The sequence below is a fragment of the Amblyomma maculatum genome, chromosome 4 (assembly GCF_055883805.1).
Source record: "Amblyomma maculatum isolate TAMU_Amacu chromosome 4, ASM5588380v1, whole genome shotgun sequence".
Taxonomy (NCBI): domain Eukaryota; kingdom Metazoa; phylum Arthropoda; class Arachnida; order Ixodida; family Ixodidae; genus Amblyomma; species Amblyomma maculatum.
In genome coordinates this window covers 115,780,964-115,795,655 of record NC_139347.1, presented here as the reverse complement: position 1 = coordinate 115,795,655, position 14,692 = coordinate 115,780,964, and the positions used below count along the sequence as shown (strand labels likewise).

General features: G+C 46.8%; 1 protein-coding gene across 5 annotated transcripts in view; it reads right to left on the bottom strand.

Moving 5' to 3' along the window:
* The window catches only part of LOC146192195 (sodium-dependent phosphate transport protein 3-like), a 91,265-nt gene extending 89,573 nt beyond the window's left edge, over positions 1-1,692 (bottom strand). For 3 of the 5 annotated variants that reach the window (XM_084602372.1, XM_084602375.1, XM_084602376.1), the window contains exons 1-2: positions 1,084-1,692; positions 414-522 (exon numbers count right to left, since the gene is read on the bottom strand). In XM_084602372.1, the coding sequence (XP_084458498.1) occupies positions 414-423 (10 nt within the window). In that variant the 5' untranslated portion in view covers positions 424-522; positions 1,084-1,692. Of the gene's footprint in view, positions 1-413; positions 523-700 lie in introns of all 5 variants that reach the window. The other 2 variants (XM_084602373.1, XM_084602374.1) reach the window with 2 other exon arrangements.
* Between the last annotated feature and the right edge of the window lie 13,000 nt (positions 1,693-14,692).

The window sequence follows — 14,692 nt, the reverse complement described above, 5'->3', positions numbered from 1 at the left end:
TTATCTTACTTCAAATATTTGCATGGGCACAACTGCAGCGTTTTTACTACCCTTGTTGCATTATGAATTCTCATTATTATTACCGCCCATTTCTTGCAGCCCTCATGTAATACACACTTCTGGTGGGCCTTAAAGGCATTTCGATAACAAAAAAAAAAAAAGAAAAACATTATTTAATTAAAAAAAGTGGCCAGCATCTTTATAATTGAAATGTAGAAGCATGTAAGATTAAAATTCAAGGTCATATTTAAGCACGCAGGCAACTTGCTCACGCAGTGAAATTTCACTGGGCATCACAGAATTTCCAAGACGGCGGAGCATTCAAAAACTCCTCTTTTATCCAGCGCAATAATCCTAGCGCGAGAAAAACGTTACGGGTGCATATGCAATATATCACAGCTGCATCAACTTACATTTTGCCATTATACAGTTCCACTGGTTTCAATGTTAGCTGCAGACGCTTGCGAACCCGGACAGACGTCACGCACGAAGTAGAGGCAGTAGAGGCAAGTCATGGAAAAACTGCAAGAAAGAAAGCCCTTTCATGCACGTGCATACGCTTGACGCATCGATGAGATCAAGAAGGAACCTTGCCGCACTGTTCTCGCGACGTCATGGCCAGCAGAAATCGAGCCTTTATCCTCCTCAAGTAACGGAAGACAAACGGACGGCAACGGCTTTTTTTTTTTTTTTTTTTTACCTTGCTTTGCACTCTCCTAGCCCCTCTCCCAGGCACTCTACGGTCATTTTCCTTCTTTCTAAGCAGGCACATGCGATTATCTAGAGCGGTTCACGGAGATAAAAATTACGCATAAAGCAAAGCAGCCAACAGGGTCACGGCTCAACAGGCATTACGTAACATCAGCTGTTGTGCCTGCCGACACCAAGTCGAAGTCGGATAAACAGAAGCACGCGTCAGGAGTTGATCAACCTCTACGAAGGCTCCCGCAACACAACCGTGCCACCGCACACAGACGAACAGAAAAGAAACAGGAAACATTCTGCTTTGCACGCACTCCCTCGCATACCGCAAGTAACACGCGGGCACCACACAAGAAGCGGGAAAATAAATGCAGCACACACAGCAAGGGCATATTGCGCTAGACGGGAAGCAGATGAGCGGCCGAGTCACTTGATCGAATCCCCGCAGCTGTAGCGTTGTCAACAATCACGGCTCCGTCCGGTCCGAGGCGACAGGCAGCCACAGAGCGGCAGTAGCTCGGCTGATGGGACGGAGCGAGCCTGCAAAACGTGTCAGGTATGCTGGAGTCGGCAGCTGCAGCTGCCAACAAACACCACGCTTCATCGTGAGCTGTTATCAGACCACCCGCTCTTCACTGCATCACGCCAAATTACCCCGAAAAGGCTGTCTCAGCAAGCAAGCTCTCGAGGCCGCCTAGGACGACATGCTTTGCACTGTTACCACCGTGACTATGACGCTTCCTCACGTGCGATGAGTTGTTATGATCCCCGGAGTGCGATGACTTGTGGCCCAAGCTTCAGTTTCCGTCCGTGCGTCGCTAATTCCTCGGCTGACAGTGTCGCCGCAGAGGCGAAGGCAGGGAAATGCGACACGCCATGCAGCAGCCTGGCAGCCACTTAATATGTACAAAGTATGCACTGCACCTACAGGCCACAAGCCAAGGATGCTGAAATCGGAATTCAGCCGCACCGCTCACTCCGCTATGAACAACACCAAAACCAAAAGCGCAAGGGGAAGGAGAGAGAGGGGGGAGTGGGTCATCGACGTTGGTTCCCCTGTCGGCAATAGCGACAAAACCGAAACTGTTGTGGTCTGTTTCGATTTTTGTGCGTGCTTTGTAGGAACGACTAAACTGAGCCGTGTTAACTTTCGGGTTGAAAAATAACACCATGGACGGAACGTATGGTTACGTTGAGGATAACCATATAAACGTCGACAAATAGTAACAGCAAACAACATTTATTAAGACCAACAATTCAGGAGTCGGAACCCACTCGATCATTAACTCGATCCCTAGTTCAAGGAGTGACAGGAGCAAAAACTTTGACACCTCGGCAGAGAGTGTATTTAAAAAATGTGAAAGCCTAAGCAAAAGCTTGAGCGTTGCTGCTGCACAGAATACAACTCGCGTCCTTTGTAACGTCACGGTGGTGATGGTTTGTGAAGGCAAAAAAACAAGCAAAATTACATAGCAGTGTTACGAGCGGCTTTCGGGCTGCCGGTTGTGGCGTAGAGGCATCGCCTAGTCGAGACTTTTTAGGATGCCGTATGGGTGGACGCCGCATGCTCGGGCGATGAGGCGGCGGCAGCCGCGGTGAACAATACCCTTCAGTCCATTGCAACTCTCCCCCTCCCCTCTGTTACCTCCTCAGAAGTGGCCGAGGAGGCAGCAATCGCCCTTGCAATTGCCCACATGGAAGCTAAATATATACTCACAGACTCAAAAACTGCACTACTAAATTTCGCACGTGGGCGAGTTCATGTTTCTGCTTTTTGCATACTGACCTCGCCCACTGCCAACCCGCCCCGCCACGTGGAGCTTATCTGGGTGCCTGCGCACTCGGGGAACCCTGGCAACGAGGCCGCCAACAGCTTAGCCCGAGGTCTAATACGCCGGGCACAGGCGGTCCCCACGTCGGAGTTCTCCCGGGAGCGCATGCACACGTTTAAAGAGATGACTCAGGCCTACCGGGTCGAGAGACAGATCTACCCCCCACCTCACTCCTCCCTCAGCAATCACCACCAAACACTATGGCGCCGCCTCCAGACGCGAACCCTCCCATCCCCTTACATTAGGTCCCGTTACCACCCCACTCTCACCGACCCCTCCTGCACCCTTTGCAACCACCCTACTGCCACCCTCGCCCACATTCTATTCCAATGCCCGGCGGATCCTCCCCCGCGGGGTCTGGAGCACTTCACCACCTGGGAGGAATGGGAGACCCTGCTACGCTCTGAGGACCCGGTCCGGCAAAAGACCGCCACAGACCGAGCTGCCGACGTCATGAACCGTAGGAACATGAACGTTTGAGTGTAGTGGGGCTGTGCGGGGGCCCAGGGCCCTGCGCGCCCCGAACTCCTCTGTTAAAATAAATGTTTTTTACTACTACTAGAGCTCAGCTCTTTGGCGCCCGTTCCTGGGTTTCAAGTCTTTGTTGTTGCGGCTGTAGGAAGAAGGAAAAGAAAATGGACGGGCCTGCTCTGCTACTGGCTCTGTAGCTGAGCCACCTCCGCTGCCTGATTGATTTATAGGAAGGGAAAGGCGCGGTAACTGTCTCACTTGTTCTCTGCGGACACCTCAGCCGCGCCGTAAGGGAAGGGAGGGAGGAGTGAAAGTGGAAAGAGAGAAAGAGGAGCCGTAGTGGAGGGCTACGGAGTAATTTCGACCACCTGGGGATCTTTAACGGGCGCTGACATCGCCTAGCACACGGACGCCGCTTCGTTTCGCCTCCATCGAAACGCAGCCGCCGAGGTCGGGTTCGATCCCGGGTACTCCGACACAATAGTCGGGCATCTTACCACTGCACCACCCCGGCGGGGCCTCGTGCAGACAGAAGAGAAAATAAAGAAAAGGAGGGAGAGAAAGACGCTCGCCTCAACAACAGCCGTCGTCCACCATCCGAAAGGGTGGCGGGTACAATGATGGCCTTCAACAGAAAAATTCTGTGGCAGGCTAGCCCCAGCCGCACGCGGCGGTGACCTTACCTGTCCCAGCCCCATCAGGGGAGTACCCTGTTCAAGTCGTCGTCGCCATCGGCGTTGTCCCTCGTAACCAGCTCCACTTTCACTCCCACCTTCCTTCCTTCCCTTTCGGTGCGATTCAGGTGTCCACAGAAACAAGTATGACAGATACTGCGCCTTTCCATTCCTGTGAACCAATTAAGAAGGCATGCTTCAGAGCTCAAGTGGACTTTCACTCCCAGCATCATTCCTTCACTTACGGCGAGATTAAGGTGTCCACGGAAACAAGTGTGGCAGATACTGCGCCTTTCTATTCCTGTGAACCAATTATGAAAGGAACGCTTCAAAGATCAAATGACATTTTACTCCCACCTTCCTTTTTTCCACCCCGCCGGGGTGGCGCAGTGGTTACGGCGCTCGACTACTGTGCCCAAGGAAGCGGGTTCGAATCCCGGCCTCGGCGGCTGTGCGGTGTCAGTGCACGTTAAAGAACCCCAGGTGGTCGAACCGGAGTCCTCCACTACGGCGTCTCTCATAGCCTGAGTTGCTTTGGGACGTTAAACCCCACAAACCAACCTTCCTTCCTTTCCTTACGGCGCATTTCAGGTGCACGCAGGAACGTCTGACAGATACTGCGCCTTTTCATTCCTGTGAACCAATTATGAAAGACGCTTCAGAGCTCAGGTGGAAGACGCAATTACACACTCTATACACTGCAAAGATAATTCATGAATAATGCGAGCGCCCACACCGAGGACGATAAACTTTATTTTCATCGACAGTAAGTAGTAAAATGTTGTGGGGTTATAGCCCCATCAAGTGGCCATGAGCTCATGGCGCTCGGCGCGACTTCTAGGGCTCTTGTCACGACCCAGACCTGTGTGCCCGAGTCGGAACTGAGCAACGCGGCCTCCCAAGGTCGTGATTCAAGAGCTTCAAACCTGCGGGACGTCGGTCCCGAGGACAGGCAGTGGCATTTTGGCCGCATAGCATACAGGTTGAGGAGTATAAGACCCCAGGATATATGCGAGCATATAACGCAGGTTTCGGGAAAGGCTTCGTTTGGAGTTGCCTCCACGCAACCTCTAGGGATTTCGTAAAAGAATTATGCGCGGGGGGATAGTAATAGCAATAGTAATAAGTATTTTCCATCACCGCGCACGTGATGGCTGGGGCTTGAAGTAAATGTTGCCTTTTGGCAACTTGACAGAGCCTCAGTACCCCACTTTGGCAAGCGCACAAAAGACCATGTAACACAAAAATTGCAACATTAATACATTACAGAAATCGTGTGCCAAAATACATTACACCGCATTAAAAGCCTAAGTGATAGTGCAATTGTCACCCGTTAATAATTAGGAGGTTTATTAACGATGCGCCCTTAACGGTATGCACACTTCGAGTGGGCGTAGCTGCTCCGGTCGCAAAGGAGATGCCCTCGACCTGCGTGGCAAGCTAAGCCGGAATTCAACTACCTTGTAGTGACAGAAGGGGGTGGCCGTTTGTTGCCCAGCTGTCGCCGGTTCAAGCCATAGTAAGGTTCGGAGTCAGAGGTAACAAACAAAACACACTTTATGCACAGCAAGAGACGATACAAAGGAATACACAAGAACACTTGAAATGCACACACGAGAGGTTCACAGAATACAAACGCTAAGCATGCAATTACAGAGGTATTCAATAACACAGAGGCTTTACAACACAGATCAAACACGAGAGAGTCACATAAACAAACACCAAATAGTTCACCGGTCACTGTTGCAGTCCGACGCCTCGAGAGTCACGATGCCGCAATGCAAGACAAGCGTCGCTCCCTCGCAAGTCCGTGGGCTTGCCAGCAGCGGGTGATCCCCGGGAGTCCAGTTGTCGTACTTGCGAACACGCCGCAACCACCGACTGACTGACACTGACTACACAAGCGGCGCGGCCTCAATAAATAGGGCGCGCCATGTAGTTCCATGGAGTTGTCGGGGATGTGCGGGGAATTTCATCCAGTCGATGCCAGCGGAGTTCGCCGATTGCTCGGGATGGTTAACAATGCATAGCTAGATTCATTTCAAATTTGTCTGAGATTACGGCACCCACGTGGTTGCTCTTGAACAAGAATAGCGGCTGGATTTGGGGTCAAAAATAAGAGGAAGCTGTCGCTCGCATTAAGTCATTGCTCAAATCCGAAAGATGCCAGAACGCTCGTATTCAACACATTTACATGTTATTTCTATGTTGGTTACATTTATCCGACCAAAAATATAACCTGAAACAAGTTGTGCATTGATGAAGAGATGATAAAACACCCCATGAAATTCAACGGGAAACCATGCAAAACTACCAAAAAGAAACACGCAAAAAAAAAAAAGCTCGACAAAGAAAAAAAGATGTGGCAGATTCCGGAACTTTTTTTTGAGTGGGGGGAAGGAGGGGCAAATTTTGTCAAGTCATAATTCTTATTTTTCAGGTAATTTTGATTTTATTTTTTATTTTTATTTTATTTTTATTTTATTTTTATTTTATTGTTATTTTATCATTTTACACTTCGTAAATTTACACTTTGTAAATTGAGTTTACGCCATTTGAAAGCATGTTTTACCCCTAAGAATGAGGCTATGAATTGTTCGTAAATACAGCCTTCTAAACCACTATCGACTTCATATTTTCAAAATACTCTTTACAATATTCACTCAAAATTACCACATGATTCAAGTTCAAGCAATCGAAAAGCTGGTTTAAGAGAATACGTAACTTTAGGGAGCCAACAAAAGGTTGTTTAAGGGTCCCAACAACTTGCCTTCAGATTCTTTGCGAGAAGAAATTATGTTGGCTCAAGGGTGCCCTATTCTTGCAATCTGTCAATTTTCAGCCAGCGAACGAAACGTGGGCAAAGAAATGAAAAAGGGCTATAATTTGGTATGTAATATATGTATATAAAAAACCTTAGTTCAAAGAAGTATACGCGCGAACAATATACAATTGAGTTAAGGAAGTTCGCGCACGGCCTGTTTCAATCCCCTGGTTCTTGTTCATCAACTGTGGTCAGTCGATCATTCAATACTTGTTTTTCTTTCTTTTTTTTTTTGAGAGTAATAATTTAGTTCACGCAAAGAAAAAGTTTTCAAATTGGTGGCAGTCCATGCTAGCTCATTTACAACACAGTCTACATTTTAATGTCCTAGAATTTCAACGCTCGTAAAAGTGATTTTAGTGTGAGCATGTGGAAAGGTAGGGGGGGGGGGGGGGGGCGCTGCCCCCTCGGAGTAAAAGCCTAGCTGTCCCCCGGTTCTGGAGTTCCTGAGCAGGCGTTAGCGTGCTCTTATCCAACTGCGCACCGACAGGCCGGATCACACACGTGTTCGCGTCATCACTGAGCACATGCGGCGTTTCGGTAGTAACCCAGCAAGTTGGCGTGTTGGGCTGAACTTCTTGGAATGCCGCGTAGTTTGGTGAGGAAAAAAAGTTCCGCACTTTGCGTCGTCAGAAAGAGCAGCATTGTCACGAACAGCGCCATTACCTTCCGACGTTGACCAGAACAGCCGCCTAGCCACGAGGCGTGCGCACCGCGCTTGAGCTGCGAAATTCAAGATATCTGCTGGATTGGACAACCTAAACTGCTTGAAACGCACCGTATCGTTCCAAAAAAAAAAAATAAATAAAACGTCTCTTACCTCAACATTGTCACAAACACCAGTATAGCTTCGCGCCGAAGGCCAAGGGAGACGTAAAATTATGCGGTCTATGCTCACGTGCAAAGACGCCACCCGCGCAGTCTCGACAGTACCCGTGTTCGTTATCAGCGCGACGGCTATGGAGGCGCTGTCCATTCGTCGATTGCCTAAATCAGTCACGTGTCATTTTCTGGTGCTAGATTTTGACAACAGTCCTCTATAGGGAAGCCACTTCGTAGTTTCCCCGTATGTTCTTTGCACCCACGTGTGGATGACGCAAGTCACAACTAGGTGATGGTGATGGTGATGGTGGCTATCAAGGAGGAATGCCTGATCACGACACTGTAAACTGTTGATACAGAGCACAATCATCAGCGTATAAACGAAGCTTAAGAGGAGTGCTGGAAACAACTTGGATGACGTCGCAGGCATATGTTATTAATAAAACGGGACCAAGGACGGACGCCTAGGGAACTTCCGAGGAAATATGATCTGGTGATGACTGTTCTTGGTTGTAGGCAACAAACTTATAGGACCAAGACGCAAGTAGCACGGCCGCTCGATGGAAGCGCACTGGATGCGGCCTGCTGCGTCGCGCCGCCGTCAATGGGCAAGCGCGTCCTTGGGTAGTTTACAGTTGCGCCCGCTATTTCTGCTGAGGGCGCCACTGTTCGTGGACACGTCGTCGCCGGGGTAGCCGGCACTGAGCGCGCGGTTTGGACGCGTTCGCCTCGTCTCTGCGTGGTAAACGCAAACATTTTTGTGTGCGCGTGTGCAAGCACGTTAACGTTGAGACAGGATGCGTTTGTTTTTTAAGGCGAAAGCCGTTCTAGGCTTATGGAGCGAAAATCTGTGCGCAGAAGCTGTGGCTGTAATCTGTGCGTCGCATCTATGCACTGGTGTGTCAGTCGCAAAAGCGGACGTGCAAGGACGGAGATTAAGAATGAAAATGATTGATGATGATAGGTAATCAATAAAAATTATAGACATTGATAGAGGTAATGACTAATGCTAATGACTAATAATGGCTAATAATGACTAAAATGATTTGTAATGACCAGTATATCAAACTATGACATGTAATGACCGCAATTGATTAGAAATGAGTACAAGTGCTTAGTGATGTGTGGTAATGACTGTAATAGCTAGGCATGACTCATCATTACTGCTAATGACTACGAAATGACCAATATGTGAAAGGATGACATGTAATGACCACTGCTGATTCTAAATGAGTAATCTGCTTACTTATTAGTGGTAAGCGCTACAATGACTACGCAGGCAGACTCATCATGACTGGGAAACGACCAATATATCAAACGACGACTTGAAATGACGAACTGTGGCAAACGATGAGAGGCAAATGATAGGACAAGGGTAGGCTTCCGCCGTCCTCCGTTTAAGAGACATCCAAGAGACCCTCAAATTTTATCTGCTGAGCTCGCTGCAGACAAAGGCAGTGGCGAGGAGTGGAAATGCACTCGCTTCCTCTGAAATGAAAGCGGCGCTGAGGTTAAAAAGTCCAGATACTGAAGCATAATGCCCTATCAGCTGCCATTGAATTTGCTACAAGGGACAGCAGAGTGGACTTGTTGGTGATTAATTACAGTTTAACAGTGCAAACAACGTGACAGGAACACAGGAGAAGAGAACGGCAAAACCGCGCTAGTTGTGTCGTCCTCTTTTCCTGTGTTCCCGTGACGTTGTTTAACCAATTTAGTTACCAAGGAGCTGGCCAGTGAACTAGGATTTTTAACGATGTGATGTGAAGCAGATGAACACGATGAGGTAGCACCAGAAGCTTTTCTCGCAGGTAATGTTGCTAGGACATATCAGAAAACAGTACGAACCGTTTTTTTTTATATAAGCATACAATTTGTTCTAAATTTTGCCGCGCTAGTCTGAGTGGCCTTGTAAGAAAAGGAGCCGGTGCATACAACATTTGTTTATACTCTTGAGACTGTTTTAGTCGATTCGATAAACTGAAAAGCCACATTCCACAGAAAATCCGGCTGCCGCTCTGTCGGCGGAAAGTCGGAAAAATACCTCTCTGGTAAGAGGCACGTTCGTTGGTGATATGGCTAGACACCTTTGGCGTAATGAGAACACATGACATGTTCAATGTTGCAGGAGCTGCCAAATCAGAGAGAGTTAATAAGATGTAAGTGTGAAATGGGAATTATTGAAAGTGGGACCCTGAGATCCCAAGTCAGGCACACTATACTCCTATAGGGCACGTTCATACGGCTTCGGTAAAGAGGGGCTTTATATAGATATGTGTAGGGTGCTATTTCATATAATGCGATGGCTTAAGGCTGCATTCTAATGATATGCGACAGAGGCAGCAATTACGGAATACGGTGAATAAGCAGGTAGCAAAAAGCGGGTACTCTAACGAGGATCTGCAAGGAGATTTAAGAACCCCAAGTTTTGTTTATCACTATCGAGTTGTTGCTTAATTTATACGATATTTGGTAATGGTTTTGAGGCGACACGTCCGTCGTGCAAGAGCCTGTTGCAGTAAATATGAGTCAACTGGACCAGTTACAGGTTGATGAAAAACAAGGACAATGGAGGCTTGATGTAGCCCGCAAAGGAAGTAATCAAGCTTTGTCAGCTTACGAGCAGCTTCATTAACAGGATGATGAAGTCTGAAGAGGTCCGGCGAAGTAGCAAGCTGTGTAAACCTTTGGTTTCATCATTGTTTTCTCACTGTACACAGTACTTCAGCCAATCTATGAAAACAATGATCGTGTCCATGCTGAGGCGCTATGCAAGATATTGTTAAGTTGCGGCTCCCACTGATAGCGAGCTGGGCTGGAAACGTCAACTGAACAGTGCAGCGACATTTATGGCTATGGCATAAACCTCTCTCATGAAAGGTTTTCGATCTGCGATTGGTAATTTTCTTCTTTTTTTTTGTGTGGCCATTTAATAAGCGTACTTGGCTGCTCGCTGAATCTCGGCTGCAGTTGCACTATGAAGCGTGAACATTGTTGTGATCGCAGCTAAGAGTTTCACAACATTCACAACAGGAACACTCGATGCGCGCTCTTCCATAGAAAATTACAAACCAGCAAAAATTGTACGGGCTTGCGAGCAGCCAATAAAAATGGTAATAAAATCTTTCGGCGCATATACGTAGCACCTTGAGGCAGAACGGCTCTATGAAGCGCGCTTAGTTCGGTCATGCAAAATGCGGGAAACCATGACGGATAGCCTTCTGGCGTAAAAAGTTTAAAGGTCTCCAACTGAGTCGAAAAACCCAGGTTATCACGTAGATTTAACCTAATAAACATCTTCATATTTCCAACGTAACATTTGTCAGAATGAGATAGAAAGGTTGGTTACATGTCGCATTTTCAAAGAGGTTGCTCACAGTAGGACAATATATTTTTATTGGATAGCGCTATAAGCTTAGAACAAGTTAACATCAATTTGTGTATAAAAGCTGCATGCAGGAATGAGTAAATGGTATGAAAATGACACACGGAATTCGCGACATAGTTAAGTGGTTATGCATTAAGCTACCATGGCAGCTGAACAGCTTCGAATTGTTCACAGCCGGGTGACATCTTCGTGTTACAAACAACTTGATTCGAATGCAACATCACGGTAATGCGAGCTCTCCAATCGAGTGGCCATGACCCACCATCGCATTAGGTTTTTCAGGGTACACTCTAGTATACATCGTTGCCGAGCACGTGAGTGCTGACATGGTCACACTAGACATGACAGTATATACTAATTCGTGTTGCCAAATTGTGTGAAGCGGAGCTCTTATATCCTTAAAATAAAAGGCTTCTACCATGCCGACGCCTCCCTGAAAGCGCAGCCAGGCGCAACTCTCCGCGCGCCGCTGTCCCCGAACGGTGGCGCCGCGGCGGTGGCGACGGGAAGTAGGCGCCTCCCGCCGGTTTCGGGCGACGTAGCAGGCCGCACCTAGTGCGCTTCCATCGAGCGGCCGTGCAAGTAGCATGCGATCCACCTGAGTAATTTATCCTCATAGGAGCCGTTAGGAACAGTGCGAATTTTGGAGAAAACCTTTTTCTGCAAAAGTTTCGAAAGCTTCGGAGTAGTTGACAAAAACGGTGTCGATCCGTTCAGGATCGCTAAGTGATGATGCAATATTGCTACGAAGATGAAGAAGCGGGCAGTGGCGCGGGGCGGAGCGCTCGCGCCAGGCCTGCTGGCCGTTAAAGCATATTTCATCGTCATGCCATCACATCGTTCTGTTTCTGTTGTGTCGCCGTGTTCCATCGCTTGTCATGCCATCACGTAACAATATTATGCGTAAATTCAAGTACCTGAGTCAGTACAATTAACCAGTACTGAAACCATGGTGATGTTTCGAAAGTATGCCCTTGGTATTTAAATGTTGAAGTTGGCAAATATTTTTTTTTGTTGTTGTTGCATGATCCGTGAATACGAAGAATATCAGCGACCTTCCATATTCGGAGGACGTTTCAGGAATTTAGTTTTTTCTGAAAAATTATTGTTAGATAAGGTGCATGCCATTGAGAATACATTTCAAAAACATGTTCCGGATGCTACTCGGATCATGAAATATAGTATAGTTTCTATACTAAGTAAGATGTTATGAATTCGAGAACAGGCTATTATTATCTAGGAAATCTGTTGGGGGAGAGAGAGGGAAAAATAATAATCAGCGCCACTATCAGTTAAAAATAAAGATGATGTAAAATACCTACTGGATGCTTCCGGGATCGTTTGAGCGGCCTAGCAGGAACATTTTCAATGATGAAGACACATGAGTTTGGAGATGGCGGATTGATTGGGTTGCATAATTTAGACTTTTTGAAAGAATATTGGCAATGCATTGTTGTAACAGAAGTCTGGAGTCTCATACACATTACTCTTGAGGTTTGCCTTTAATTTGAGCAGCCATAAATCCTTGTTATTTTTCATGGACTGTCATCGCCGTTGAAGTCGCTTAATGCAACCAATAAGGTCTGTTATCTCTCTGTTATATTATGAATATTTAAGATTGCATTTCACACACCTACTCGGTGTAAATTTTCATATACTCGGGCATAATCGTGTAAAAGTCTTGCACTAGCACATCCATACAAGAGAGATTGCAAGAAATGAGAAAAACGTTAAAATTTCCGTACGCGTTGAAAAAACACCATCATCATCATCAGCATTTTAAAAATCTGAGAGTTTTATATGCTGAATTTTAGGATTCCAACAAATAAAAACTGACGAGGACTTTACTGTGTTCTGATTCTGTTAAAACTCCACACCGGAACTCTTCGCAATCAAATCTGCCGTGACAGACACGTTCCAGGATGGAGGATTCTGGAGTGGCGCTATCAGAAACTTGACCTAAATGAGGCAGTTGGGGCCTAGTTGATGAAAATCATTCCAGAACTCTTGATATTAGTTAACGGTTTTATACAATGGCACGCAAATGTGCACAAAGTGAACTCAGAGCATTTTTTCGAGTGTGCGCCAGCTCATAGTCATTTCTTTGTTTTCAGTTGAATTTCACTTCCATCCCGCCGAAATCAGAGATGTTTCTACGCAGTACATAATAGTTTCCTAAGCAGTCAACGAGGTATCTATAGCTCGTCGCCCATAATCTTTGTTTAGATGCATTTTGTCCCCAGTTGTAGAGGCGGAAGCTGCTCTTTCGAAAAAAAAAAAATATTGTTTAGGATAATGTCGGTTTGTACTTGATATGTATATTTATTAACGGCTACCGTTTTTAGCTTGAAAACTGAAATTTCCTTCATGAGGCAAAATCCGGTATTTATGCGGAAGTGAAGAAAATTTACACCCCAAATGCTTTATTCGGAGTATCGGATATATAGTATTTTTTTTCTTTCGCTGCTTCTGGAAGGGAGCCATGGGGCACCGTCTATAGTCAGCCGTGTTTCGGTCATCTTCGCCAGCTTCGTCTACGAACGTTGTTGTAATTTTCAGCGAGCGAATGAGTCTCTCACGAGGAGACATAACGGGAATGAAAACTATCAGTTATAGGCTCGTTTTGAGGCCTAGTGACGGAGCATGAACACTCGATAGCCTTTAGGACACTCACAGAGAAAGCACGCATTTTTGAAGCACTATCAAAACTTGAAAAGAATATCAACTCAAATTGTTCTTAACGCCTAAGTCGTAACTGATAGCAGTAATTTGCAAATGTTCAGGAATAGTTCGTCGGGTTTCGCAATATTTTTCTGGAAGGAACCGCCATATTAAAAAAAGTTATGCTATCGAGCTACTCGACCCTTCATGACTCCGATGCCCTTGCGACCATGTTACCTCGTGCTGTGTAATCAGGATATTTCTTTAAATGCGGCTGGCGTGTGTTCATGACAGTAATGTTTTGGCATTGTTCTCATCGGTACTGGAGACCAAAAGGGCGTGTGAACACTGGAAAAAGTTTTATCAGCGAATCGAGTGTTCCTCTATATTTGATTTGTCGAATGAATCGAATGGCGCAGCGTAAAATCATTCGGAAACTAATCGAATCGAGTGGAAAGTTTTTCAATAAGCCTACAGTAGTTGGTAAGACACCAAATTTCATTACTACCAGCCACCGTATTCTACTGCGTAAACGCTAACCCGTAGGTCACTGCCACGAGTGAAATCGTTTCTACCTCGTGCAGCACTGCACATCAACTGCACAACAGCTGCGTATTAATGCGTTGCCGAGGGAGCAGAAAGTACCGCAGTATGGTGCTGCAATGACGCAGTCAGTGAATAAAAACAAGAGATTCAGTTGGTGAGAACTGTGTGTCTAACTAGGCGGCACAAGAGCAAAACCCGTGCGACACCGCTTTCGCGCGATATTAGAAGGTCAGCAAAATTCTCTGCAGTATTCATACGAATATTACAGATACAGCGATCACACGAAGCACGTAGCATGCATGCTGCTGCGATCGCTGTGCGCCGGATGGAGCAGGGTTCAGCGCCAAGTGATGCGATCTATTCGCGCTGTCGTAATAAGGCTCATTCATGCGGTATTTTGTTGGGCGACACGGCAGTATAGCATGCTTGCCCAGAGAACCCTGCATGATGCTCAACCTAGGAGACCATGCCTTGTACAGGAGCGTCTACTCCTAGCGCGAACAAGCCTTGTCCCTTAAAAGCGCCATTTGTAAGATGTGGCCGCACATCGAAGTAGAACGGCGCATGCTCAAAGCGACTCTAAGGCGAGTCTTCGCATAGTCAGCGACTTTACTTCAATGCGTGGTCGAATCAGAGGCAATATGGATCCTCGAGAGCCCAGGCTTGTTCACACTAAGAGTGGACGATTCTAGGGGACGGACCTATATCCATCTTCCGTTTGTTGTATTCAGATGTAAAGCTATAGTTTACTCTCTGCCGTCATGGCAGAGAG